Genomic DNA, 27,579 nt, shown 5'->3' on the forward strand with positions numbered 1-27,579 from the left:
TGTTTAGAAAAAAAACTGGGGCACGTAGGATTTAAGAAAGAAATAAAGTATAAAATTAAATGTTTTCACTTGAACTTAACTTGTGGAAGGTGCCCATATTTCCTTGATGTTTCCTATCCCCTAACACCATTTTGGATCTGCCTTGACTTCTGTGTGATTTCTTCTCTAAACACAGCTAGTCCCTGAAAGAATATGAAATCAACCTACATACAAAGTTAAGAAGTGTATGTATTAATATACTTATTTTTTCAACATTTGTTGAACACTAATAATGACCTAATTGCCGACCCAATATCTTCTTTGCAGTCTGGCATCTTCAAGGTACTCAACACTGCTGAGCATCTCTTTTTAGAAATGCTGTTCTTTGCTTTTATGGCATTACACCCTGTCTGTTTCCCTGACTTTTTCTGCTTGCCCTTAAAGAGTTCCTCTCCTTGGTCTTATGCTATCTGCCATCCCATTCAGTCTGCTTAGGTGATTTAATCAGCTGCTGTGTTTTAGATGACCTGACACCCATCTCATCATCTCCTGAACTTTAGGTCCGTTTACAGCAACTTACCAAATTTTTCACAAGATGTCCCAGTGCTATATCCAACTCAATATATCTGAATCACATATATTACTTTGTCCATAAAACTAATCTTTCTTTATTCTCCCCATCTCGGTTAAAACCATTATTACTGACCCAGTTGCCAAAGTCAGAAACTACAGCATCTTCCTTGATGCCTTCCGGTCCCCAGCCTGCCTCATCTTATTAGATTCTTATTAGAATCCTGGGTCTTCTGGATTCTCACCCATAAAATGTCTCCACTTAACCTTTTCTATTCCCAAAGCTCCTCACCCATCCTTCTCAAATTATTTCAAAAAACTGAAGAGGAATGAATGCTTCTGAACTTACTCTATGAGGCCAGCAACAACCCTAATATCAAAACTAGACAAAGGAGACTTCCTTGGAGGTCCAGTGGCTAAGACTTCACCTTCCAATGCAGGGGGTTGCAGGTTCAATCCCTGATCAGGGAGCTAAGATCCCACATGCCTCGGGGCCAAAAAATCGAAATATAAAGCAGAAGCAATATTGTAACAAATTCAATAAAGACTTTAAAAATGGTCCACATCCAAAAAAAAATCTTAAAAAAAAAAAACTAGACAAAGACATCACAGAAAAAGAAAAATAAAGGCCAATATCACTGATGAATATGATGCAAAATTCCTCAATAAAATATTGAGATTAGAAACCAAATTCAACAATACATTAAAATAATCATACACAATGGTCAAATCTGCAAATCAATCTATGTGATACACTACATTAACAAATTGAAAAATAAAAATCATATGACCATCTCAATAAATGCAGAAAAAGCTTTTGACAAAATTCAACATCCGCTTATGATAAAAAAAAAAAAGGTCTCAACAAAGTGGGTATAAAGAGAACATATTTAAAAAAAAAAAACCCTCACAGAGACAACTGTAATATCCACTCTGAAAGAATTCTCTTCCTACCAGCACTCTATTTATCAATGGCTGGCAATGTGTCTAGCTATAGAACTACAATTTCCAGCCTCACCTGAGTATCCTGCACCCATGACTGTGTTACAGTCTGGGGCCAATGACACATAAGGGAAAGCTCTTGAACAAAGACACACTCAGCTGTCACTTATCCTTTGCCCTTCAGCCCTGTCATTTTCCTGTCTGAAATGCAAATATGGAATGCAAAGTAGAAGGGGGGAGGTCTGCAACCACAGGCGAAAGGCTTGAAGATAAGAGTCACAAGCCAAGGACAGGTTCCTAATGATGGAGTCTCCGTATTGTCTCTGGGTTCCCATCTTCCTTCAGCCTTCGCCTTATGCTGTGGAGAAACACAGCTTACATCCCTGTTCAGCCATATTTTCTGTTGCCAGGAGATGAATGCAAGGGAAAGGATCCATCCTCCTGTGCTCCTGCATCTAGCTGTCATCTTCTCTCATCCCCAATTCTTTTGCTAGAACTGACTTTCCAAAAGATAGCTCTGACCACATTATTTTCCTCTACCTATAAATCTCTTTGGTCCCCACTGCCTTTGTAATAGTTTCTTGTCTCAAGCTTTTACAAAAAAACCTTCCAAATAAGACTTGAGCTTGCATTTCAGGTTATATCGCTTCCTGTTTTCATACACGCAAGCACTGAACTTTTAAGCCATCAGAATACACCATGCTCTTCTACAGCTTTTGGCCTTTGCCAGGTCTTTCCTGTTCCAGGTAAATCTCTCTCTGCCATTTCTGCTGCATAAACTCCCAATCACTCTTTGGAGTCAAGCTCAACTATCACGTCCTCCCTGAAGCTTTCCTGTTTCCTGTGTGCCTTTTCTAAACTGAAGGGAAATGTAACCATTTCCTCATTTTTGCCTAAGAGCACTCTAGTTGTAGCACTATGGTGTGGCAGGTGAGAGCATATATTTTGGAACTATCTGGACTCAGGCTCTGTGGGTAGGAGGTTGAGTGATCTTGAGAAGAGTGGGAGGCTATCCTCACCTGTGAAATGCTAATGACCCTTACACCTACCTTATGGAGTCATTGGGAGGATTAAATGAACTCAGATAAGTGGATTTATTAGAAGATCTGACATGTATAAAGCACTCACTGGCCATTACATATTATTATCAGCTATTGTTTTCATCTTATCTTTTAGTTTTATATATACATGTATATAGCATCTGTCTTTCCTACCCTCTGAGTACTTGACTATAGGCAATACACCTTCCCTATTTCTTACTCCAGTGCCAAGCATAGTATCTATCAAAAATACGTATTTGAAGTATAGTCAGCCACAAAAAGAATGAAATAATGCCACTGGCAGCAACACGGATGGACCTAGAGATGATCATACTAAGTGGAGTAAGCCAGACAGAGAAAGGCAAATATATGATATTGCTTATATGTGGAATCTAAAAACATGATATGAATGAACTTATTTACAAAACAGAAATACGCCCACAGACTTAGGAGAGAAATTTATGTTTATTAAAGGGGAAAGGGAGGGAGGGATAAATTAGGAGTTTGAGATTAACATATACACACTACTATATATAAAACAGATAAACAACAAGGACCTACTGTATAGCACAGAGAACCATACTCAGTATTATGTAATAACTTATAAGGGAAAATAATGTGAAAAAGAATATATATATATAAAACTGAATCACTGTGCTGTACACCTGAAACTAACGCAACATTGTAAATCAACTATACTTCAAGGAAAAATGCAAAAGAAAACCATATTTGACAAATTTTGGTTCAAATCAAATTAGACTGAGTAACAAGGGGTTTATAAACCCCATTTAATACTAAATGTCAGTCTACTAAAGTTCATTTTAATAAAGTATCATGTATGTTAAATAAGCACTACCACTAGTCCCCAACAAATCCGAAGACTTCTTAGGAAAAGAACTACTGCAATGAGGAACAACTACCCCCGTGAAGGTCTGAGTGGCTTTAAGTTGGTACAAAATTGTCTATGCTGGCAAGGGAGTGTCTGCCATATAGCTTCCCATGGAGTAGATAAGATACAGGGAAGAACTAAGCAGTTTTAGAAGAACAGAGAATTGTATCCACTGCTATTCCCTCAGCACAGTTTTTAATTCAGAGAACAGTTCCTGACTTTGTAAAGTATGTCATAAATCCTTCTTTTACCTACTCCATGCATCCTGATGCCATGACACACTGCCCACTCGAACCTACTTTGTAAATGTGTCTGAACGCTTAGAACATGTCAGCACTATGCTGGTCACCAGAAGTGCAAAGATGAGTCAGATCCCAGGACCGGGTAGGGAGGCTGAGGGTACAGCATATTTTATAGAGTGATGAATACCTTTCTCTTTCCCTGGGGCAGGATCATGTCAAAGGAAGTTATGGGTGTTGAATTTTGAAGCCTCATCCAGCATTGCCTTATTTTCAGATATGGAAAAGCAAAGCAAGAAGAAAAGTGTAGAATGACATCAGGGAAGGAAGAAAGCACATTTTTATAAGCTTGACTGTGGCCTGGCAATATTTTATTTCAAATGGAAGGCAAGGGAAATGAGCAAAACGTGTGGTGTCTCACAAAGAGAAATTTTACAGACACCCTGCACTTCTCTCACAAAGTCTGCTTCCTCCTCCCAAAAGAAGTGGAAAAAAAAAATGATAGAGGTCACTAAAAGAACTGCAGAAATCCTGGCAAGGTAATTAACGAATGACAGGTCAGTTACCCATGTGAAAAAATAAAATGTGGCATGAAATCATGGCTTTGTCAAGAACTTTGAGGTTTTGTAGACTGGAAGCAATTTGTCCAAGGACTATTTTGACCATACCACTTCCTAATCTCAGTACCCATAAAGTTTGGGTGGGGGCCAACTGGAAAAGTTTGTCTCAGCTGCACAGATATCGTCCACAGAGGAAATAAAAGGATTTTCAACACTGGAGTCATTTCCTTTGGTTCTCAGCTCTTTGAGAAAAAAAAAAAAAATTCCTTTTGGTTAGTGATATCTTCAGCTCAATTCCTACAGCCTGGCTTAGAAAAATAACAAAATCTGTTCCCCGAAACACTTTCCAATCAGACAAGGGACAGGTTTCAACTCAAAGCATTAAGTCCAATAAAAGACCTTCCTGGTCCAGAATGTTCTAGGAAGACGCACACCTTTTTAAGGTTCAGACTGCTTCCTAACGCGTTCCATAAAAATGTGCAACCAGTGTAAATGTCAGATGTGAAAGATGTGTTCAGGAGAGGGACCTGGATAATCAAATCTCGGGCCCGCTCCTTTGGAACTGCTGCTAAGGGGTCTTGTGGAAAATAATAGGGTCCATTTATGAATCACAGCACACATGGTAATGTTACCAAAAGTGGGGTCTGGCTGCTCGCCACTCTGAAGCCAATAAAGAAGCAAGGCTGGTGGAAAGGAAAATTTGCTTTATGTCAGAGGCCAGCAACTGGGGGGAGGGGGAGATGCTATGTTTTTATTTCAAAGCCATGATAAGAGTTAACTTCAAGCCTTCTCCTAGAAATATTTTTCTTCTCTCAGGGTCAGAATTCTGAAAAAAGCATTTTATCAAGCTAGCTTTCTCTAACTGCATATGCAAAAAGAACCAGTTTTGGTGTTTTAAAAGAGTTTCATCTTAACCAATTTTTTCAGAGTTTGAAGAAGAATTGAAACTGAATTTCTCATTTTACAAAAGGCAACAAAAATACCAATCACACAAATGGAATACACACTCACACACCAGAAGACAGAACTGTCACAAACCCTCTGAGAGGATGACCTATACGGAGTCCCAAACAAACACTCCCCAACACAAACGGGCCTCGATGTCAGACACAGGTCAGAACCAGTTGGCAAAATGCCTAAATGACACTCAGTGTTCATAAAGGGTGCTCAACGTCAGAAACACATCAGAAACCATTGGCAGAATGCCCAAATAGGACTTTGTACCCAAAAGAGAAGTTTTCCAGGTGCACACTGGTGGACTTACTTGGTCTTGGAGCTCATCCCCTCTTCCAGAGGCATCTTTCCGTTCCACCAAGGAAAAGCGTACGTTGGCAGCCAGTGCCTTGCAGGGGAGAAACAGGGAGAACCCCCGAAACAAATGTTTTGGGCATCTGTTAGGAATGTCCCCGCCAAATCCCCTCCCGGGGCCAGCGAGCCACGAGCAGCAGTCTCCTTGCAGCCATCCCAGCGTGTCATCAAGGCGGAGGCTCTGCTCCGGAAAACCCACCCCCGGGAGCCAGATATCGCGAGAGCCCAGCCTCACGTTGGGAGCCAAAATCTGTTTGCGAAAGTGGGTCCAGGTGCTCACCGCTCAAGAGGCAAGGTTGGTGGAAAGGAAAGTTTAACTTATTTTGGAGGCCAGCAGCTGGGGGCGTGGGGAGGGGCAGATTCCTGTCCAAAGGCCAACTCCCCCCAGTGACAACCAGTGGGCAAGCGCTTTTATAGGCAGAGGGAGGGAGCTACATGCAGAAACAGCACAGTCAGCTCTGACGCTCATCTTGAAATTGGTCATGTGGTGGTCTGACTAGCGTCATCTTGATTTTTATAAGTGCTGTTAATCTTCAGTTCCAGGGTCGGTTTTTTTCCCATTTCATTTAGGCCAATTCTTGGAACATTGGCAGTTTACATCATGGCTACAGTCTGGTCATCGTGTAGTTAAACTTCCTCCACCTGGTGGGAGTTTTAGTCTGTATAAGACAGCTCACAGGATATGGGTCATAGTGTTATCTATAGCCCATGAAGAGGAACTAAAGGCCCTTGACTATGCTTAATGACTAAACTATTATTATTTAGTCTTGTTGAAATGTTTTCATTTGTTTCTGCATTTTCTCCCTTCTCTGATTAAACTTATTCTTTGGCTAAAGTTTTTCTACAGACAAAAGGCAGGTGGAGGACATTGTGGGGACGGACCACAGGGTCCTGCTCCGTTTCAGTAATAGCAGGTTGCCTCTGAAGTGGTACCTTGGCAGCTTTGGAATGGTTACCCGAATGTGTCGAGAGCAGAAAAGCAGCACATTCCAAATCTATCCTCCAGCTAAGGACTTTTGGAACTGCTACATAGATTATAAAGAAAAGATAGATTGTCAGAATACCCTTCTGTTCATATACATGCATTCTAAATGCTAAAGTTGAAAGCCCATGCATGCAGCATGGTTCACATGCCACACCATTTGAAATATTAGACAGCCTTTGTCCAAGATGGATCTGCAAGGGAGTATTACAGCTCTCTTCACCACCGCTTGTTGTTTTGTTTAGTGTGTTCCCCTGCAAGGTCCTTGGTGTTAATTCTCAAGTCTTTGGGTCAGTTTCTTGGTGAAACCGTAAAGCAGTTGGATCAAATATCAAATGGAAAATGTAAAGAAATGAAATTACCTTTATATCTTGACATCAAATCTTAAAGTTTTAAGACTATTTAAGTTCCTTATTCCAGGAATTCTCATGGACAGTCTTATAAATTTTAATTATCTCCTTTAAGAAGGAATCATGCAATATTTATAGTCTCTAGATAATAATTTAATTCTAACTGTAATATCAGGTGAATCAAAATCCCCTTTTCGCACTCATCACCATGCTGCAGCTAAAGAATAAATTATTTTTCTTACTTTTTTTCAAATGCTCATATCCCAAACTTAGAAATATGTGAGGTATTTATTTACTATCCAGCATAATGTAAAGTGACAGGGCAATCCTCCACTTGCTGAAAAATTCTAATGACTATCTCTTGAGAGATAGGGAAGGTGTAGACTTTTCCATTTTTTTCTTTCTCTTGCCTTTTATTTTTAATTATCTTAATGAATTGTTAGAAATTATAGCAAAAGGGAGGCTTTTGCTACATGTATCTAAAACAGCTAATGTTTCTGAAACCAAAAAAAGAAAAAATATTAGTACCATAAGAATTTTAATTGCAGGTAAATTTAAACCAAATGTTACTGGAAAAGCTCGCCATTTCCTTTTCAACTTCTGTTCTCCAAGGAATTCCAAACTCAGGAGGCACAGTGTCAGTGAAGTGACTGAACATGACCAGATATGAAATTTCTGTTTTCAGTTAGTCTTGTGACACATGTGTTTTCATTCTTTCCTAAGACACAGTGGGACCCCTCAACTTTTAAGTCATAATATGAAAATCCCATTTTGTTATTACTCTTATAAACAGTGAAATGATGGAGGCGTATTCCCCGAATAAAGTCAAAAGGGTGTTTTCTTTATATATGATGGTCTTATGAGGAGGGCCCAAGGTTTCTTTCATTTTTTGCCTACCCATTCAAACTTGTTTCCCAGGTTTCCCTTTATAACCAACAGTAGACATTGGCCAAATGTTGGGCTAAATATAGGGTTGAGGTCTTTTGACATGGGGTGGTCAGTAGACCAAACATAGCAACTCACAGAGGCACCAACAGCTATCAGAGGAGAGTAAAAACTGTTCTCCACATATGTTACATACTAAATATTAAAGTCACACAAGACACCCAAGCACAAAACTAGTTTCATGGTCTCATCTGTTCACATACAACAGTGTATCATTAGAATCCCTCTCAAATCACAAATTTGAGAGTCAAACTTATTTTTAGAACCCAACTTTTGACTTTAATCAATTCTCTCTATTGAAAGACTTTCTCCTTTGTCATTAACCAAAGGGAAACTCAAATCTTTTCCTAATAAAGTGTTCATAAAGTGTGCAAAATAGATTCTAGCCCATAGTGGGAACTGAATATCTTGTAGTTTGAAACAACAGAAGAGATATGTGGTATCTGTTAATAATTTTGCAGGGACAACAATGCTGGCATAACTAAAGCATTGCTGAAAATAGTCACTGATATTATTAAGTGGTAAATTATCCGACAGAAGCAAAGAGAATTCGTAGAAAAGAGACTTTACCAAGAGCTAAAGTAGATAGGAAAGCTTCCATCTAGTAAGTAGAATTTTAATTTACCAATAATCTAAGTCTGGTTTAGAATCGAAGAAGAGTCCAGATGTACTCTGGAGAAGGGGGATGAGTTGAGTAAAGACCCCAAGGTGGTACAAACATGATGTGTTGGGAGAGTAAAGTGACTGGCCTGCTTAGCCTGACAGGTATATGTTGAAACAGAATGAAAAATACTGTGAGTTGATTCATATTAGGAGGCCCTTTAAAGCCATCCTGAGGAATTCAGACTTGATAGGAAACGAAATAACAGGTCATGGACAGGTTTTAACCAGGCAAGGGGCATGATTAAAGCACTGTTTAAAGAACGCAATGAATCTGCAAAAGTACTCTGAGTCCAAATGTTCTTAACAAGACCCTGAGCTTAGTGCAGCTGGATGATAAATGGCTATAATTTTATCCCGGTTTCTAATCACAACCAAAATCACATGCATGATGATTTCTTGGTGCAACATCCATGTATTAAGAACCTAAGATGTGGTTCAGCCATTCATTATCTTATTCTTCCAGCCATTCTTGGGATAACTACTTCATGTGTCAAGCATATGCTAAGTACAAGTGAACAAGATACAGTTATTTTTGTTTTTGTTTTTTTTCCTGAATAAGTGTAAAATACTTGCCCATGATAAGCCCACCATGTAAGAGGTACAAAAAAAAAATCACTGATTATATCCAGTTTTCTAAGTGCTGGGGAGACTTTTGGGGAAACAAAGAGCTTTATTAAGGGAGACAGAGGAAGGGTGTCTAGGTTGGCTCGGGCATGGGTGGAGGGAGAAAGAAAGCTTTGAAGACTTGGTTCTTATCAGCTGAGTCACCCAAGTCAAGGAAGAGCACAGGCAGCACAGGAGAGGGATGTGAGAGATTAAGTGGTTGGGCTTTAGAACAAAGCAGCCCTGAATTTACATCCCACATCTGCTATTTCGTGGTTGTGGAGACGTGGGCAAGTTCCTTGTCTCTCACACCTATAAGATAGAGATAATAATTATAACAATTTGAAAAACACTGCCATCATGTATATAAAGCTCTCAGTATAATTTCTGTACATAGTAAGTGCTCAATAAATACAAGACTTTATTATCAAATAAGAGGTATAATGATTGTTCCAAGCAAAGGGAATAGGCACCAAAGTGCCTTTACATATGGCGTGTTAGTAGTTGGGGATGATTAGATACATGGTAAGAGATAAGAACTGACCAGGGTCATCAGTATGGCTGCCTAAGTTGCTCATTATACCAGTGGGGCTGTTCATGGGAACTACAATGTGAGTGCTCCCCAGTCCCAGAGCTTGGCAGGACTCACATTTTACAAAAAGTGCAGTAGCCCCAAGTGTTAGAGAGTACAGTCCACACCATGAAAGGCTGTGTATTCTACGATAGGTAGTTAGAAGTTTATCACTTAATGACATCTCATTCAAATGACAGATATTCCAAAATGTACACATATAACTGAATTTTAATGAAGATGCATATCTTTAAACTCTCTCATTATCGAATAAATGAACGTTTTCTTCTTGTGGCATTTCAATACTGGTAAGTTATGCTGACACTAGTCGACTCTTTTTTTTCTAGATAGCACATTAAAAAATATATATATATATATATATACACACATACATATAAAATGGAGATTTGAAAATCAATATATCACCATACAGAGAATCCTTGTAATCACTGCTCCATGATATCTTCAAGTTCTTAGCCTTTTAAGTATTATTTTTACAGAATTATATTCAGATTTTAGATACAGTTTTATAATTTGCTTTTCCTGGCTATCTTTTAATGGATTAACTGAGAAATACTGATTAGCCCTTATTATATGCTAGGTCTTGGTTTTGCAGATATAGAAAAATGTGATCCCTCCCTCAAAGAATTCACAATTCAGAGAAGACATAAATGTCAACCAATACTTACACCTACCAAGCAAAACTATCTTCAATAATCACCATGCATCATCTTTTGACCTAGTTATTAGCAGAGCATAGAGAGACTTTTCTATTTTTCTTTTTCCCATTTTACGTCATACTATAGCTAGTTTCCTATGCGGCCTCAAAGTCTTAAAAATTCTCTTTTTAAATGGTTGTAAAATACTCCATTGCTTTAACCAGAGTTTAGTCATTCTCCGTTTTTGCATATTTAGATTATTTCCAAATTTTCAGTAATACAATGCAAAGATTACATCTTTAGGAAAAAATGACAAGACTGAGTTTATTTTGCTGAAAGGGCTGGAAAGTTTAGTGACTCTTGAAATGTAGCCATCAAAGAATAAAACAAACAACTTTTGCTTTTAAACAAGGCTGATAAAAATGAGATATCTCTATGGCCCCTTTAAATTAATTTTTTTCTTGGTTAACTTTTCACAGATAAATTATCAATAATTTCACCAATTATCAGTCATTTCCACTTTGTTTGGGTCCATTTTTTATGACTTAAAAGAATCCTACAGGTCTACGCGCTTAAAGTGAGCTACCGTCCACTGGACCAAGGACATGGTCAAGTCGTAATGACGCACGTATTACCCGGGAGGTCATTTTTTTCCCTGCTGGCTGGGACAGCTCAGACGTCTATGTGACCTGGGCAGAGCATCAGTCCCAGTTCCTGGCTAGAGAGAGGGAAGCATTTCCTCTCTAAACTTAGAGGCCACGTTTGTATTTCCGGAGTGGATCTGAAGGTCACAGCCTCTGTGTTTCCACATGTGTGCAGTTAGCTAATGAGGGCTGGGAATTCAGAACACAACCATCTATCTACAAATTGTTCAGAGAACAAAGCCTGAATAAAACCACTGGCAGCACAGAGCTTCAGGCAGTGCTTTAATTCTTGAGTTAAATCCAAATGAGAAAGCTTTTCCTTTTTCTCCCATTGTCCAAAAAATTCAAGGAACTCTGGCGATGTCCAAGGTGACTGGTTATTATGGAAGAACAGATGCCATGCCAAGGTAGGACGTTATAGTTTCCAGTGCATGAGGACTTCCTGTTTGCCTATTATAACAATCTTCAGCTTGACAAGAAACCCCACAAAACACATTCATGCCCTGCCTCAGAATGATTTAATTTTGGTTACAAATAGGAAAGGGCTACCCTTCCTGCAAAAAATCCCAGCAGCAAAAACAGACTAAGTGCAGATGATGGTGTTAGAGAAGTGGAATAATTCTCTCAACAGTTCCAGTAAGTAGGATCTAGTTATAAAGTCAGCACCTGGAAGGAGAACATCAGGCCTGAGACATGTAACCCTCAAGGACTAGACCAGAAAGAAACAGAGTTACAATCCAAACATTATAAAAATTCAGACTCAAATTTGGGCAGGGGATTCTAAAGTGAGGTTAAAAGCACGTACCAGAAGAGTTGACAAAACTGGGCGATGCTCAAGACGAGGCAGCCTCTGGGTGGAGGTGGAGACTTGAAGGCAACTTAAGACAATAGGAAGCTATGCGGATGGGGGAAGAATCTTTGGAGAAAAACCAGCTTGAAAAAGGAAAGACTGACGTGAGCAGGCATTTGGGTGTTTTGCTGCAAGAGTTGGTTCATGGATAAATTCAAAATATTAATAGTCTTTTTGATTAAACTTGATCGTACCTTTAGAATCCAAATAGAAAATAGTTGTTTATCCCTGGGTTCATCCATCAAAGAGATAATGACACCAAAACGCTCTCTACAACTAAGTGCAAGCTATTTAAAGAAAAGAAGGGAGGCTGGGTAAGTAATTGGGATGGAGTGGCCTCTTCAGAGGTCTTAACCTTATCCCCGTGAGCAAACATGGGAGGCCAGCCAAACAGAACTTAAACAAGATGAAAGAGAATGTTTGCTGTGAAACTCTACCACATGGGCCCTTTAAGGAAGCACATGCCTCATTCTGAATCCTGAGAGTAAAAGAAATTATCAACAGCACTGTGCCTGCCTACCACCATCCATAATTCTGTGATATTTCCCCACTTAAAATTGATTAAACTGCTACTCGCATTGAAGTCAACACAGATGAAAGGCTAGACGTTGGTCAATATCACTTAAGTGCAAAATTGAAGTGAACAGAAAATGGTTCCCAAAATATATTAAAAAAAAAGAAAATAGCTCTAAATGAAACAAAATGATCAAAATATTTTCAAAAGGTACTATGCTTTCAAGGCAGAACCTGCAGGTTCTTTTACATCTATATTAGGTGACATAACAGAGCTATAATCCCCATCAATACTGTTGTAATGGGATGCAAGGGGGTGGGTGAGAACCACGGTGTGTTTCTTTCGAACTGTTCGCCTCACACAAACTTAAAACGCTGTGCTTGCGTCTGCTTGTCATTACTATCATCCAGGATCTGTCCTCTAGTCTTACTTATGGGGATTATTTTGAGGGAGGAATTGCAAATAATGGGGAGCAAAGCTTTGACAGACTATGACCGGATGCTGGCAATAGTGGTCGACAAGTTGTCCACCATCTCCAGGTTCATTTCCTCTGCAGTAAAATGGAGATAATAATAATTCTGAGTTACTTGATATCCACTCAGCAGGCTATTAAAAATTGAAGCCATGCGTGCCTTCTGGGGCCAAGCAGGTATACAAGTGAGTGAAGTGGGCTGCTTTTATGAAAACAGCAGAGTGGTTTAGGCACCACTAAAAAGTATTCACATCTAAATACTTTTAAGCAGTATTGTAGCCAAACAACAATCCTTCACTAGACAGGATTTGCCCTGTTGATGACTTACAGGAATGTTCTAAGAGATTTCTAGACTCCGGGATGCTGAACAACTATTTGACCAAGGCTGAGTTGCACAGCGTATTAGTACAAATACATCTCCTGCCCCACAGCCACCGTTTACCGTACTTCTGAGGATCCCACAGGGCATCATCAACTCATTCGCCAGCTCACTCTGTAAAGCAGGGTTTCCTTCCTGGACAAACAGATCAAAGACGCCATTCCTGACCCTTATCACTGGGATTCACTTTTTACTTCCTTTTTTTTTCTGTCTTAGTCCTTTAGTCTGTTTTATTTGGTTTACTCATTGATTGGTTGGTGGGAAATAGGTTGAAGACTTTACTTCCTACCCTTAAGGGAATTCAGATGAGATACACAAGAAAAAAATATTGGTGAATGCTGATAGGTCTGATAGCCCTTGACACTACAAGAGACCATGGGTTCATAGAGAAACCATATGTCTTCCTCACCACACAGACCAACTACCCTTCAGTTTGCTATCATGGCTGATGTTTTCACCCATGCATGGACAATACGGGCTTTTGATTTTCCACAGAAGGTCACTTATAAATTGGAACTGTCTTATCTGGAAAGTTATACTTCATATAATTAAAAAAAATAATTTCCCTAACAAGAAGCAGAGCCAAAGGACTGGCTCCAGACGAGTAACTTTAAAAAGACATTGAGAGAGGAAAGATAGGCTGACTTGGACAACATAATAGGATGTGTTATTTGTATTAACAGTCCATGTTAATAGGACATAATAGGTGGAAATACAATGATGCAAGTAGAAATGTTAAATTTTTACACAGATTTCACCCTAACCCTAACATATACACATTGTATCAATGCTTGATCAAGATTTTTGATCATTGTATAAGCAATGTTGATACCTTATAACTTGTCATATTATCTTCTCACAATAGAAGAAAATCGCAAAGCACCTGATCACTATCTAAGGCATAACAACTTCCCCTGGACTTCTTTGGTTTATGTAACACAGCAGATGCTTACTTACAAAGAATGGTGAGGATTTCGCTTCAAGCTTCTTTTAAGAAAATTATGTTCTACTAAACTACAACAAACTTTGATGTAAATCTTTGTAGAATGATTTTTAAAACTCTCTTAGGATACAAGTGTCTCATAAATATTTTTCCCTGTCTTACACACACACACACACACACACACACACACTCTAACATACATATATGATAATATGTATAATAAATATATAAATAAATATATTAATACATATAAAAGTATGTGTACATACATATTTCACTTGGAGTTATTCTCATTTGTTTAAAACAACGGTTAAAATTGAGTAACACTGGGCTTCCCTGGTGGCGCAGTGGTTGAGAGTCCACCTGCCGATGCAGGGAACATGGGTTCGTGCCCTGGTCCGGGAAGATCCCACATGCCCCGGAGCGGCTGGGCCCGTGAGCCATGGCCGCTGAGCCTGCGCGTCCGGAGCCTGTGCTCCGCAACAGGAGAGGCCACGACAGTGAGAGGCTGCAACAGTGAGAGGCCCGCATACCGAAATAAAAAAAAAAAAAAATTGAGTAACACTGAAGGAAATTCCACTTTTCATATGGGAACCTTTGGTTTGTTAAGTTTTCCTTTAGTTGGCAGAAAATATTTGCAAACCATATATCTGATAAAGTTGGTTAATATCCCAGTTATATAAGGGACTCATACAACTCAATAGCAAATCAACAAACAAAAACAACCCTATTAACAAATGGGTGAAGGACCAAAGGATATGAATAAATATTTTCCCAAAAAAGATACACAAATGGCCAAAGATAATGAAAAGATGCTCAACAACACTAATCATCAGGGAGACGCAAACCAAAACCACAATTAGGTATCACCTCACACCTGTTAAGACAACTATTATCAAAAACATATGAAATGTTGGCAAGAATGTAGAAAAAAGGGATCCCTAGTGCACTGCTGGTGGGAATGCAAATTGGTGCAGCCACTGTGGGAAAAGAGTATGAAGGTTTCTCAGAAACCTAAAAATATAACTACCATATGATATTCAGCAGTACCTCTTCTGGGTATTCATCTGAAGGGAAAGAAATCAGTACCTCAAAGAGTTACCTGCAACCCCTTGTTCACTGCAGTATTATTCACAATAGCCAAGACATGTAAACAACCTAAGTGTCTGTCAACAAATGAATAAGGAAAATGTGGTGTATATATATGTACATATATATACAATGGAATAATATTCAGCCTTGAAAAAGGAGATCCTGCCATTTGCAACAACATAGATGAATATGGAGAACATTATGCTAAATGAAATGTCAGACACAGAAAGACAAATACTGCATGATATCACTTATATGTGGAACTTAAAAAATCAAATATACAGGAGCAGAGAGTAGAAAGGTGGGGGAAATGGGGAGATGCTGGTCTAAGGGTACAAAATTGCTGCTACGTAGGTTGACCATGTCTAGAGATCTAATGGGCAGCATGGTGAGCATAGTTAATACTGCAGAACTGAATCCAGGAAATGTGCTAAGAGAGTGGATTTCAGGCACCCTCATCACACACACACACACACACACACACAAATGGTAACTCTGTGAGGTAACATGTTCATTAGCTTGACTACAGTAATCATTTCACTGTGTACATGTGTATCAAATCACCATGCTGTCCACCTTAAACACATGCAATTTTTATTTAAAAAACAAAATTTTAAGCTTTCCCCTACTCAAGTTATTCTCAATTTCATCACCTGCTTCTCTATGAAAAATATAGTATTAGCCATAATTTCTTTATATTGTATATATGAAATTAGAGATTTTCTGATATTTAACCTCTTATTACTCAAAAATATCTCATGAGAACCTTTGGGAAACTCTTTAATCACAGTTTTTAACAGTATTTTTTTAGTGAGCTTCTAAATTCTACCTCACATAATTCTCTTTTTTAAGAAAAAAATTTCTTTTCTTTCACTCTTCAATAAAAAGCTACAATTTTCACTTTAATTATCTATTATAATAAAAGTACTCCAAAGACATAAACTCCAATGCCTTGTAGTCCATGTCTCATGGGATTTTGCCACTTGGTTTCATTTAGTACAATCTCAAACATGGTTATTTTTCACATCACCTTTAAGCCCAAAGCCTAGTGTGTTTTTGAGCAGTTGCTTCCCTAAAATCTTTTGTTTCAACTCTCGCTTTTCCCAGCGTGGACAAGCCCCAAGGATGTGAAAAGTTGTTATAGCTGCAGCTTAAGCGTTTTATTATCTCTTCTTGAGAGAAACTATATCTTTAAAAGCGGCACAGAGAAGGTGTCCCAAAGATACTCCATGAATACAGGTTTCTTCCAACTCAGGGCTGACGTCAGCTTAATGACCAATAGGTCTATTCTATTCTAAAATAAACTGACCTTTTAAGAGAAGTAGTACAAATTAAATGTGAACCTTGCTATTTTCTCTTATTTCACAACACAATGGGGAAACCAAGCTGGTTTTTAAAATGATCATATGAAATAGAGACCTTATATCACTAATATTTTATGGATAAAGGGACATGTGAGCCCACTTACAGCCACTTACAATGATAACAAATGATACATTCATCCTTCAAATTCAATTTTGGTTTTTATAGTTTGAGTTTTTTTTTTTTTCAGTCATGTGCATGAGTTTTTCTCTTTCATATGCCAGAGTTCTCATTTCTTAACTAAAGGAAAGGAAAAATAGCTATTTTAAGAGCAGCATGAATAACCAATAAGTCAATAAGAACAAGCATCAAATCATATGACTTTTCACCAACCCTTAAACAAAATACGCTTTTACTATGGTTTCAAAGCTAAGGAAGCAAGAATCTTTAGGCTTTTTTTCCTTTTACCTTTGAACCTGTAAAACAATGTTATGGAGTGAACATCATGACAAAGGGTGAACGAAGGGGCACTTTTTTCTTTCTTTCAGAACCTACCCAACTCAGAATGAATTCCACCACCTGCCACTGTGATGGAATGCACTTTTCTTCAAAGACATCAAGTTTATAGGCCTTGAAAAATCCTGAGGGCTATCGTATAGCCAACACAAAAACGTATGAAAAAAAGTCCTTTAAATATTTTTTGCTATTAACAAAGCCAGTCTCATGAATAAACAACGAGGTCCTACTGTATAGCATAGGAAACTAAATTCAATATCCTAGGATAAACCATAATGGAAAAGAATATAAAAAAGAATGTATATATGTGTATAACTGAATCATTTTGCTGTACAGCAGAAATTAATACAACATTGTAAATCAACTATACTTCAATTAAATAAGTAAATAAATAAAATTAAATTAAAAAACAAAGCCAGTCTCAATAAACACATGTCAATTCATGAAATACACATTCCTTGAACACTTCAAAAGTACTCATAACTGCATTAAATTGTGTAAGATATAATGGTGCTCTAGACAAGATGATTCCTACAAGAAGAAATCCAAGTGCAAGACCACAGAAAAATTTACCTGACAGATGTGCCAGACACATTACAAACAGGGTTCCATGTAATTTTGAAAATACTTTTTTCATTGTAGGTATAAATAACCTCATTTGACAGTTAAGGAAACAGATGTTTAGAGACATTATGTAACTTGTCCAAGAAAACTAAGATTATTACTTAGAAGTAGACTTCATCTGAAAACTCCTTGAAGGACTAAGAGGGTTATTTTGGGGGAAAATAATCTATATTTCTTTCAAGTCCTATATTTGAAAGGATATGTATTTACATGGTGTTGCAAGTTTACATGAATTTTAGTAAACTGGACACACACCAATATAATATTTATCCATTCTATGCCATTACAGTTCATATATTATTTAAAAGAAATATTACTATATTGGATTTCCCATATATTTATGAAATCATTGATGAATGAAGTAGATAACTTCAAACAAGTCAAAGGGATAATTACACACTAATAAATATTCTCAGTTATAGGTGCTTACCTTTAAAGAATAACTGGGAAATGTATGTATACTATGTCTCTGGTACCCTCGGCGGTTTTACAGGCCTTTGGAACATATACCCAGCCATGTTTGTTCTTTCTACTGATGTGACATCAAAGGCTCCCAGAGAGAAAGATAAAGCCCGTGGAATCTAAGACCCCTCTGAACCATCCTGTTTCCTCAACACTTTGACAGTAGAAAATAAGGTCCATGAGAAGCCTGAGGAGTTTATAATCTAGATGAAGACACACACTAATCACAAAAGCCCAAGAGATAAGGGGGTATAAGATCTTTGCTCCCAGATGACGCTCAGAGGAGGTGGTGTTGTAAAATGTATAAATAGGATGAGGAGAGTCTACTCAGGACTTCTTGGGAAGGTGAATTCTGGAAGAAATCATTAACAGACTAGCGGAGTTTAGAAGAGTGAGCATTTTATATATATTTTAACAAACTCTAAACATAGGGAGTTGAAGGACAGGAGCAGGAGAACAAACAGGATATCTGGACAAAAGGATTTCTGTGAAGTTAGAAGACATGCGTTAGCAAAAGTCACATTCAGATTATGGCTGAGAGCAACACAACTCTACCATTTTATTTTTTAATTTTTATTTTATATTGAAGTATAGTTGATTAACAATGCTGTGTTAGTTTCAGGTGTACAGCAAAGTGATTCAGTTATACATATACATGTATCTATTCTTTTTCAAATTCTTTTTCTTTAGATTTTTTGGGATGTGGACCATTTTTAAAGTCTTTATTGAATTTGTTACAACATTTCTTCTGTTCTATGTTTTGGTTTTTTTGGCCATGAGGCATGTGGGATCTTAGTTCCCTGACCAGGGATCAAACCCACACCCCCTGCATTGGAAGGCAAAGTCTTAACCACTGGACTCCCAGGGAAGTCCCCTCTTTTTCAAATTCTTTTCACATTTAGGCTATCATTTTATTTTTAAATGATTTTAAACTCCACACAAATTATTTATATTTTTTTCCAATAAAATAATCTCTTCACACGCAAAAGAGCTAGGGAGATAGGTTATAGTATTAAATGATGTCAAATATACATTTATGCTTTAAAACAGCAATGTTGGGACTTCCCTGGCGGTCCAGTGGTTAAGACTTCACCTTCCAATGCAGGGGGTGCAGGTACAATCCCTGGTTGGGGAGCTAAGAGCCCACATGCATCGCAGCCAAAAAACTAAAACATAAAGCAAAAGCAATATTGTAACAAATTCAATAAAGACTTTAAAAATGGTCCACATCAAAAAAAAAAAAAACCTTAAAAAAAAAAGCACTGTTACCTATTAAATTTAATGTTGGTGGAGAGTTTTACTTTTGCCTAATGTGTATATTCACAGTGATTACAAGCAAATACTGAGTAAATATAGAGCTATAAGACACTCTTGAAGAAAAATGTGCAGTTGTATGACTCCCAGAACATGAGTAGATATTTTGTTTTACATTTATCTCAACGTCTTCTCAAAGTTAACTCAGCACCATTGCATCATCATCATCATCTTCATAAAAGAACCCTCTAAAATACTGAATATACTGAACTGAGAAAAACAGTTTCGAAAGGATTATCTTTGACAGGAGAAGTGTCTTTAGCTGCAGTTGTATGGCTGAGTGGGAGACAACACGTGGCGACCATTTACCTTCAAAGTAAGTGTTCTTTCCTAACTCTGGCTATAAGACTATAAACACTGGAGTTTTCTCAAAAGAGGCCCAGGATGAAAATTTCATGTAAAAGGTACCTACAGGACAATTCTGACTGAAGTTACCGAAGTTCCTACACAAACTAACTGTTTCTGAAATGAAAACAAAACTCAGTATCAATACCAAAGGAAGCAAATATATGTTTATATATTGATCACCTGTGCCTAGCTGCAAAATTAATACTGTACCAGATTAGAGAAAAATTCACAAAAGAAGTTCAGGGAAAAATCACACACTTCATACCGCAAAGGGAAATGGGAAATTTAGTTGTCTAAACAGAACTGTTTTCATCTTTTCTTTTTGGTAACCTAATTCCAGTATTTGAAAATTAAATAAATGTGTTTTTCAAGTCTCATTGCGTCTTGGGCTCCTTGCACTAGAGGCTGTGAGCCCAGCTGGGGGAGGAGCCTATTCCTCTCAAAATGTAATTCCTCAGACTCATAAATTTCACAGAATATTTATTTTAGTTTTCACTGATTTGGGGAAATAACAGGTATTGAAAAGAGGCTTTTCATGGTGTTTAGTTTCTTCCTTTACTTGCTTAGTTTCCTTGTGGACTAGGCCCGGATAGGTATGCTATTTTCTGGAAACCAAATGGTTCTACTTACACACACATTCTGCCTGGGTACATGTCAGTGTCACTTACTAGGATTGGTCTGTAGGTAGGGGCTACTGCATATCCTGCAAAGTCTACAGAAAAATATGAAAAAATAGAGTATCCATCCCTCCCTCCAGGTTCATGGGATTTAATACAGAAATCCACACTTTCCTCACTTGCTATTTAAATACTCCCGGTTAGTGACTAAAGGAGAAAATTAAATAATAAATAAAACGGATTAATTCCAAATTTGTCTAAGTGTACCGCCTCCTACTTAGTTACCCAGAAATACTTTAAAAAAGCATATAACAGGGCCATGAATCTAGAACTGCTAAATGGATTCATTCACGCCCCTCCGTGAAGCAATCTAGGTAGGTTCTATCCCTCTCTATAAAAATGAATCTAGTATGCAGAATTATTTCTCTTAGAGAAGAATAACAATTTATGGTTTCATTTAATAAAGAATTAATGATATCCTTCATGGATGATCTCAGAACTTTTGGATCCTTGTCTTCAACTTTGATTTTAGGGGTCCAATGAAATGGTAAGGGCAACATAATCTTCCATAAATATAATTCAAGCAGCCTGTGACAACAAAGGCAAGAAGGGAGTATTTCAAGATCTTAGAAGTCGGTATGCTTGGCACACTCTAATGGCTCTTATATCCTTTGGCTGTTAAGCATGGAAACTTTCTATGGAATATCCATTACTCATTCCCTCTGCTCTAAACTCATAGCCTGTCAGAAAAAAATGGCTGGCGGGGGTGGGAGGTGGTACAGAGGAAGCCAAACTTAAAAAGCAGGAAAAGGCAGAGACAAGTCAATTCATCGAAGATTTACACCTTGTTTTCAATGGCTTCTTTCATTTCATTTCCCCTGACTTTTTAAAATTAGCAAATACACTGGACCCAGGAGGAAAACACATGGGGAAAAACAAAACAACAAAAACAAAGCAGTGCAAATCTCTGTGACTTGTACAATAGCTCTTACTGGGTCCTGGTGTTTGAGTGGCTGAATGAACTGCGGTCTGTTTTTCATTACTCTCCATCTGGAGCTGCGGCCTGCTTTGTTCAGCAATTTCTGGTCATTTGGGCCTGCTGGTGACTGTTTTGTTTTATGTTGCCATATTATACAGAATGAAAGCTGCCGCAGCCACCACCCAAGAAAGAACAATCCTGAAAACGAGAGGTTATGTTGAAAGAGCTCCCCACGACCCCTTCCGGAATAGAGAGTGAGTGTGTTTATCTGGGCCTGCCTACCATACATACTTAGAGGCCTGGGGGTGGGGTGGGGTGCAGGAGGGAACAAAAGCCCTTCCTTCAGATGCTAAGACCCAGGAAGTGTCCAGAGTTGGGTTAATTCTGACGCCTTTTCACCTCTAAGGAGACTAGCGCATGTACTTTCTCATACCTCACTTGCAACAGCTCATGAAAAACTGAACTCATATCATGTCTCTAAAAACAAAATCAATAAATCCTGTCTTCATAATATTTGGTTTCAATTGCATAGCCTTAGTCCAGAGGCCACATTGCAAATGATTCAAAAGCAAGTGTCTCCAAGAAGACCGAATCCAATTTTCATTCTTTAATGACAGGCTCAATGCCCTTAGTGATTTTGTTTAAAAAAGCCACCTCAGACACCGTTTCCATTTCCCTCCTTAAGAAAGCAATGGTCAAGAAGAACTCTCTTCTACCTTTTCGTTAAAGAAGCAAAGGGTAACATTCTCTCTTAATTCATTGCTATTTTCAGCTAACTTTAATTTACAAAAACAAAAAAACATAGGCAGGTGCTACTAAGGTTTAACAGAAAGAACAGCCAAAATATAAATATAAATGAAACCACTTTAGTTTTTCCAAGAGCTGTTTTGCCTTTTTTTTTTTCTAGAAAAGACAATATAACAAGTTGGGAGAAATGTAAAGTTAATAATAATCTATCACCTTAGCACAAAGATTTTCCCTGCTTAATATTGCCATTTTATACAGTCAGCATGAGGTATTGTTGAGCATTACCTATGTATTAACTCATTTAATTATCAAGTCAGGCCCTATTATTATCATTTTATAGATGGGGAAACTGAGGCACCCAGCAAAGTTAAGGGATTGACCACAGGTCACACATCTATGAAGTGGAAAGGCAGTGTTTGCACCAAGCATCCTGGCCACCCACAGACATAACGATGAGCACTACTGACTGTCAAATATTTCCATAGCTCCATGTTTATGGTACACATGATTTTATATTCTTCCATACTCACTGAACTTCCTCTAATAAACAATTCCATGGTTTGTCGTAGTTTAGTCCTCTCGACTATCATGGTAATGGCTGTATAACAGTGCTACCCATATAGAGAATAAAGTGGTGCTAAGCGTGAGCATATAAAACACTTTAAAAATATGTCTGAATAAAATCTCTCAGTAGAATTAGTAGCATCATAGTACATTCCCGATTGCTCTTTTCATAATGACTTTTTTTTTCTTTACATTTTGATATTTATTAACAAAAATGGTCCAGAAAAGTCCTGGGTCAACATTACAGTGATAAGCATTAAAATAAAAGTTGTTCTTAGCTGTACTGTTTCTAGGGGACAGTAACCAATCCAGAAAGCTGTTTTATCTCCTAAAACGGGACTTAAATCACACTATTCAAGCGTTAGATTTCAAAAGAAATTCTTCCTCTTCTCTTTTGTCAAAGCAAAATATACCGGAGGTCTTTGTTTTTACCTGCAAGGCTGCCTTCCCGAGAAGCTCATGCATATGTGGATGGATGAAGGAGGGTCGGGTGGAGGGAGAAGGCAGACAAAAAAGAAAAAGATAAAATCGTAAAGTAGGAAATAAAAGCTAGTGAGGAAGACAGGCTACCAACTGCCCAGGGATTGTTCACTGAAGTAAATCCTCTAGTCCCTCCAGATCCATTTCCAGAGAGGAGTTGAGTGAGGCCAGAGCAGATGACGCATCCTTGCTTCTCTGAACACTTGGTTTGGGTTGGGGCGTTTCTGGTTGGATGGATTCCTTCTTGATGTCTTTACCTCCACTGAGGATCCACTGGCTCTCAAAAAAGAACTGGTTTGGATGACTCAAAGAAAAGCCACAATCATCTACATTATGTGTCATCTTGAAGAACTTCTGACAGGCTACCTGGTAATGTGTCCCTTTTACTAAATCCAAAATCTGGTTGATCCCTGAGGGAGGGATCTTGTACACTTGCATCTTCTGCCTCAGCAGTTGAGGATCACTGTGCCAGAAAGGGCACCCATGATAATCCCCTTGGCTTGGTGGATTGGTTAGGATAATCTTCAGGCAACTGTAAAGTGTGCAGTCTGTCCTCTTGCCTTCCTTTCCAAAGCTGTGACGGATATTGTAAGAGTAGCCTTTATCAGATTTATCTGGATCCATCTTTCCTCTGATAAATGTCTGCTTCCAGAACTGCCACGCCTGTTCCAAGGTTAGGCCAATGTCCTTCAGGAAGAGGCCGTACTGCGTGAGGCCCCCATGACGAAGATGGTGATTTTCCCATAGGGCTTTATGTAGCTGATCTATGCAAGGTGGGAAGGATTTGGTAGAAAGCGAATCGATCTGATCTAAAGAAACCTTCCCAACATTTGCCTGTGTACTGTAGTCTTGACCAGTGTACGAATGACTGAGGTGGCTGAGCAGTGGCTGGAGGCTCTCACCTGACTGCACAGCAGGCAAGGACCTGGCTGTTAAAGCCAAAACCTTGGACAGTTTGGTTTTAAATTCATTCAGGATGATCGCCGCAATGTCCTTGAGTTGTACATAAGCAAAGCCATTTTCCAAACAGACTTTCCTTCCTCGGAACAAATCCAGAGCATCAGCAAAAGGGCCCTCATAAACTGACTCCAACTGAACCCCACCTAAACGGTGTGATGAAGCCACAATATCCTGTTCTCGGAGAGTCTTCTCTTCATCACTTATAGCCTCAAACTGCAAATGGCTATCCTTTAAGAAACTCTGAATTTTGTCCTTGGGTAAAATACTGAATTGAAATAGAAGGAGATTCATTTCTTGTTGAATGAACCAGCGCCTAAGCTCTTCAGACTGGCAGTAAGCAAGGTGTAAAATAAAGTGAGAAACGTGATCTCCTCTTCGGGGTTCATATTCATCTTCCAAGTTTTCTCTGTAGGAAAACTTAAGCTTCCGAAGCTCAGCCTCCAGCTTTCTCTGGTACTGCTCGGTTCCTTTCACATAGCTCACACCAAGACTCTTAACTGCTTTCAGCAATTTAACTCTATCGATAGCCAAGTTTTCAAATTCTATCAAAGATATGTTTCCAGAAGGCGGCTGCAAGTAAAACAGAAGGCTATGTGGGTAGCAAGCATTCCTCTGGTCATCTGCCAACCTCAGTTTCCTCCGATTTCCTCCAAGAAACTGCATCTTGTTACGTCCAGCCACACCAGACGTGAAAACAGACAAACCCCGGCAAGCATTTTCCCCGGGGGGGGGGGGGGCAGGAGAGTTCGTACAGAACCCCATATTGACTTTTAAAAGGCTCTACCAAATTAGCATGGTCCTAATGAAGAAGGGGTAAATTAGTTTCACAGTAACCAGCCTTGGAAGGCCCGCATGTTACGTCTGCATCCTGAGTGGATATAAACTATCACTGCAAGTTGCTTCCATTTGCATGTTTCCAATCATTAACTGATTTATTCTGGGGACACTGGGCCTTTGTAGCCCTCCCAAGTGTGTTTTTCCCCCTACCATCCCTTCTCCCACTGGACGTGTAAGTGGGGAGTCCTCCTTGCTCCTAACTCCATATGGCTTCCCTCCTACCTAAAATCTCCAATGTAAATCTCACCTCACAACATTTTATAACCAATGCACCTTCATTTTCACCATGGTCTACAGATTCCTGGTATCATTCCTCCTATTTCCCCACAAATACCTTCTGCATCAGTCCATTTTTCCAGTACTACCCCTGCTCCAATTCTTGGCTATTTAAAACAATACTTCGATGCTGCTCTGGTGCCTGGTCCCATCAGCTCCTTGAATTCACAGTGACCTTCTTTCCAACTTCGGCAACTTGCTCACACACTCATCAATGACTATAAACAACTTTCCATAAATGGAATTGCTCTCTCTTCCCAACTGTATGGAGTTCCTACCTATAACTACTTCAGGGGCCGTTTTTCTGAAGAAAATAATAATACTCTAAATAGGACTTAAAGTATCATTAAAGTAGTATTTTTCCCCAGACATGGAAGTGGCAGTAGTATCTCTCTGACGACGAGGGCTTACTTTTAGGGTACCCGCTCCATGTGCTTGGTGAAAGATGTGATTCAGTCACTACTGCCATCCACAGGCTCCAAATGCTGAGGCCAGAAAATGCCATTGGAGGCTTTTATTAGTGTGAAATGACCGTGTGATCACCTGCCTCTTTGACAAGAGCCTCAAGGCAAAAAGTCTAACAGCCCTCTGCCCTCCCATAAGATCATCCTTAACTGCCTTTCCTTCAATGATGTCCCGAGGGGGTTCTGTGGTCCCTCCCTCCCTTTATTTCTCCTTATCTTTCTTCCCTCCTTCCCTCCCTCCACTTTCTCCTTCCAAGTTTATCAGTGCTTATTACGTTCGAGACCAGTAGTCTCTAAACTACTTTTTATATCCATATTATTATGAATAAAAATATCTTAGAGCAGCAAACTCAATATTTATACATTTATGTGTTTAAAACATGAGCATTTATAAAACTATACCAACAGGTACATTATAAAACACACATATAAAACACACAGAAACTTGACATCAAAACAGAGATATGTTCTAATATTTTCTTCGAGTATTTCCAATAGACAGTCAAGCATTCCCCTGCAACTCCCTTCTCTGAAGATACATTTTCTAGATTACACAGGTCCTGTCTTCACTGAGTCTAAAGGTTTCTTTGGAGAGAGAGAGGAAATTAAATAAGCAGTTACAAGAAGATGTGGACAGGAGTGTTAGGGGTTGAGGTAAGTATACCCACCACATCTGTCCAGATCAGCAGCCCACTGTTAAGAGATAATTGCTTATGGAAACTCTCACAAGCCGTTTCAGCTACATCCCCTTCCTCTTCAAGCCTTATGATTATAGTCTAAGATACAGCTTTTCCAGGTTAGCAATGGACCCTTTTGGTTTCACCAGTGTTGTACAGTGACAAGAGATACTTGCATTCCCGAGCAAACCTTTGCCTAGTGGAGGGTCCCTCCATATGGACCACTCCAAGGATCAGGCAGGTCATGGGACCCACTGAGGTTCACAGGGCTTGCTTGTCTGTGAAGCATCTGCCTTTGTGACTGGGGCTCAATCAGTATTACTGACTGCCTGAGTTGGGTGCCTCAATTGTCTCTGGTTGCTCCTGTAGATATTTTTACCCCAAACTTTGGGAATCGGTCAGGCATGTCTGGAAGTGACAGAATTAATAGTCTAAAGCTTCTCACACACCACATGCTTCCCACGGGCTGAGAGTGAAGAATATCTCACAGTCATGGCCCAATGTTGTTCGTATATGTCCTCCAAGGTTCAGTTTTCAGCTGCCTACCCTAATGGACCCCACTCCACCAGCTCCCCTACAAGTTATCCTTAATGTTATTATCTGCTCCCTTGGTTATGGCCATCATCGTAGCTCTGAGCTTTCTTGTAGCTCCGCCTTGACCTTGCCCACAGGGATGCTACACCAGGGTCTCTAGCTCAGGATGTCAGATACATAACTCACCACCTCTCCCCAAAACCCACCACTACTACTTCTGGACTTCCTACTTCAGTCAATGACACAGCCCTCTTCCCCAACAATGACAGCTCAACATGTGGGTTTCATTGCCCGCGTCCTTTCACCTTTATAGAAAATATCTAATTCTACCTTTGAAAACTCACGTGACCCCCTTTCCATTTTTCTAACAGTGCCTGAGGGACTTTCCTCATTTTCCTTGTGATCTATGGATTTCAAATGTGCATTGCTTTTTTTTCTGCCTCTAGTTTCTTCCCCCCTGTAACTCAGTTTCACCCACTTTGGCAAAATAACTTTTCTAAAACACAGGTAGAATCATATCATTTCTGCTCAAAAAAACATATAAGGGCTGTGTACAGAATTAAGTTCAAAATATCCAGGATAACTTTATAAATGCCTCCAAAATCTTGGCCCCTTCCTTCTTTCTACCAATATCCTTACCTGGGCATTTTTTCTATTCTAGTTATATGGGTCTGCTCAATTACA

The 27,579-nt window shown here is 38.9% G+C and overlaps 2 protein-coding genes across 7 annotated transcripts in view; both read right to left on the reverse strand.

Annotated features, from left to right (window-relative positions):
• Positions 1–27,579, reverse strand: part of RBMS3 (RNA binding motif single stranded interacting protein 3) — a 724,151-nt gene that overhangs the window by 460,081 nt on the left and 236,491 nt on the right. The gene's annotated exons all lie outside the window — the stretch shown is intronic.
• On the reverse strand, positions 22,857–26,073 carry LOC125965601 (DNA primase large subunit-like). Its single transcript, XM_049715928.1, is given in 2 exon segments — positions 22,857–23,266; positions 23,268–26,073. Coding segments are annotated over 2 exon segments (1,635 nt in total). The 5' UTR covers positions 24,870–26,073; the 3' UTR covers positions 22,857–23,233.

This window comes from Orcinus orca, chromosome 10 (genome assembly GCF_937001465.1).
Source record: "Orcinus orca chromosome 10, mOrcOrc1.1, whole genome shotgun sequence".
NCBI classification, from domain to species: Eukaryota; Metazoa; Chordata; class Mammalia; order Artiodactyla; family Delphinidae; genus Orcinus; species Orcinus orca.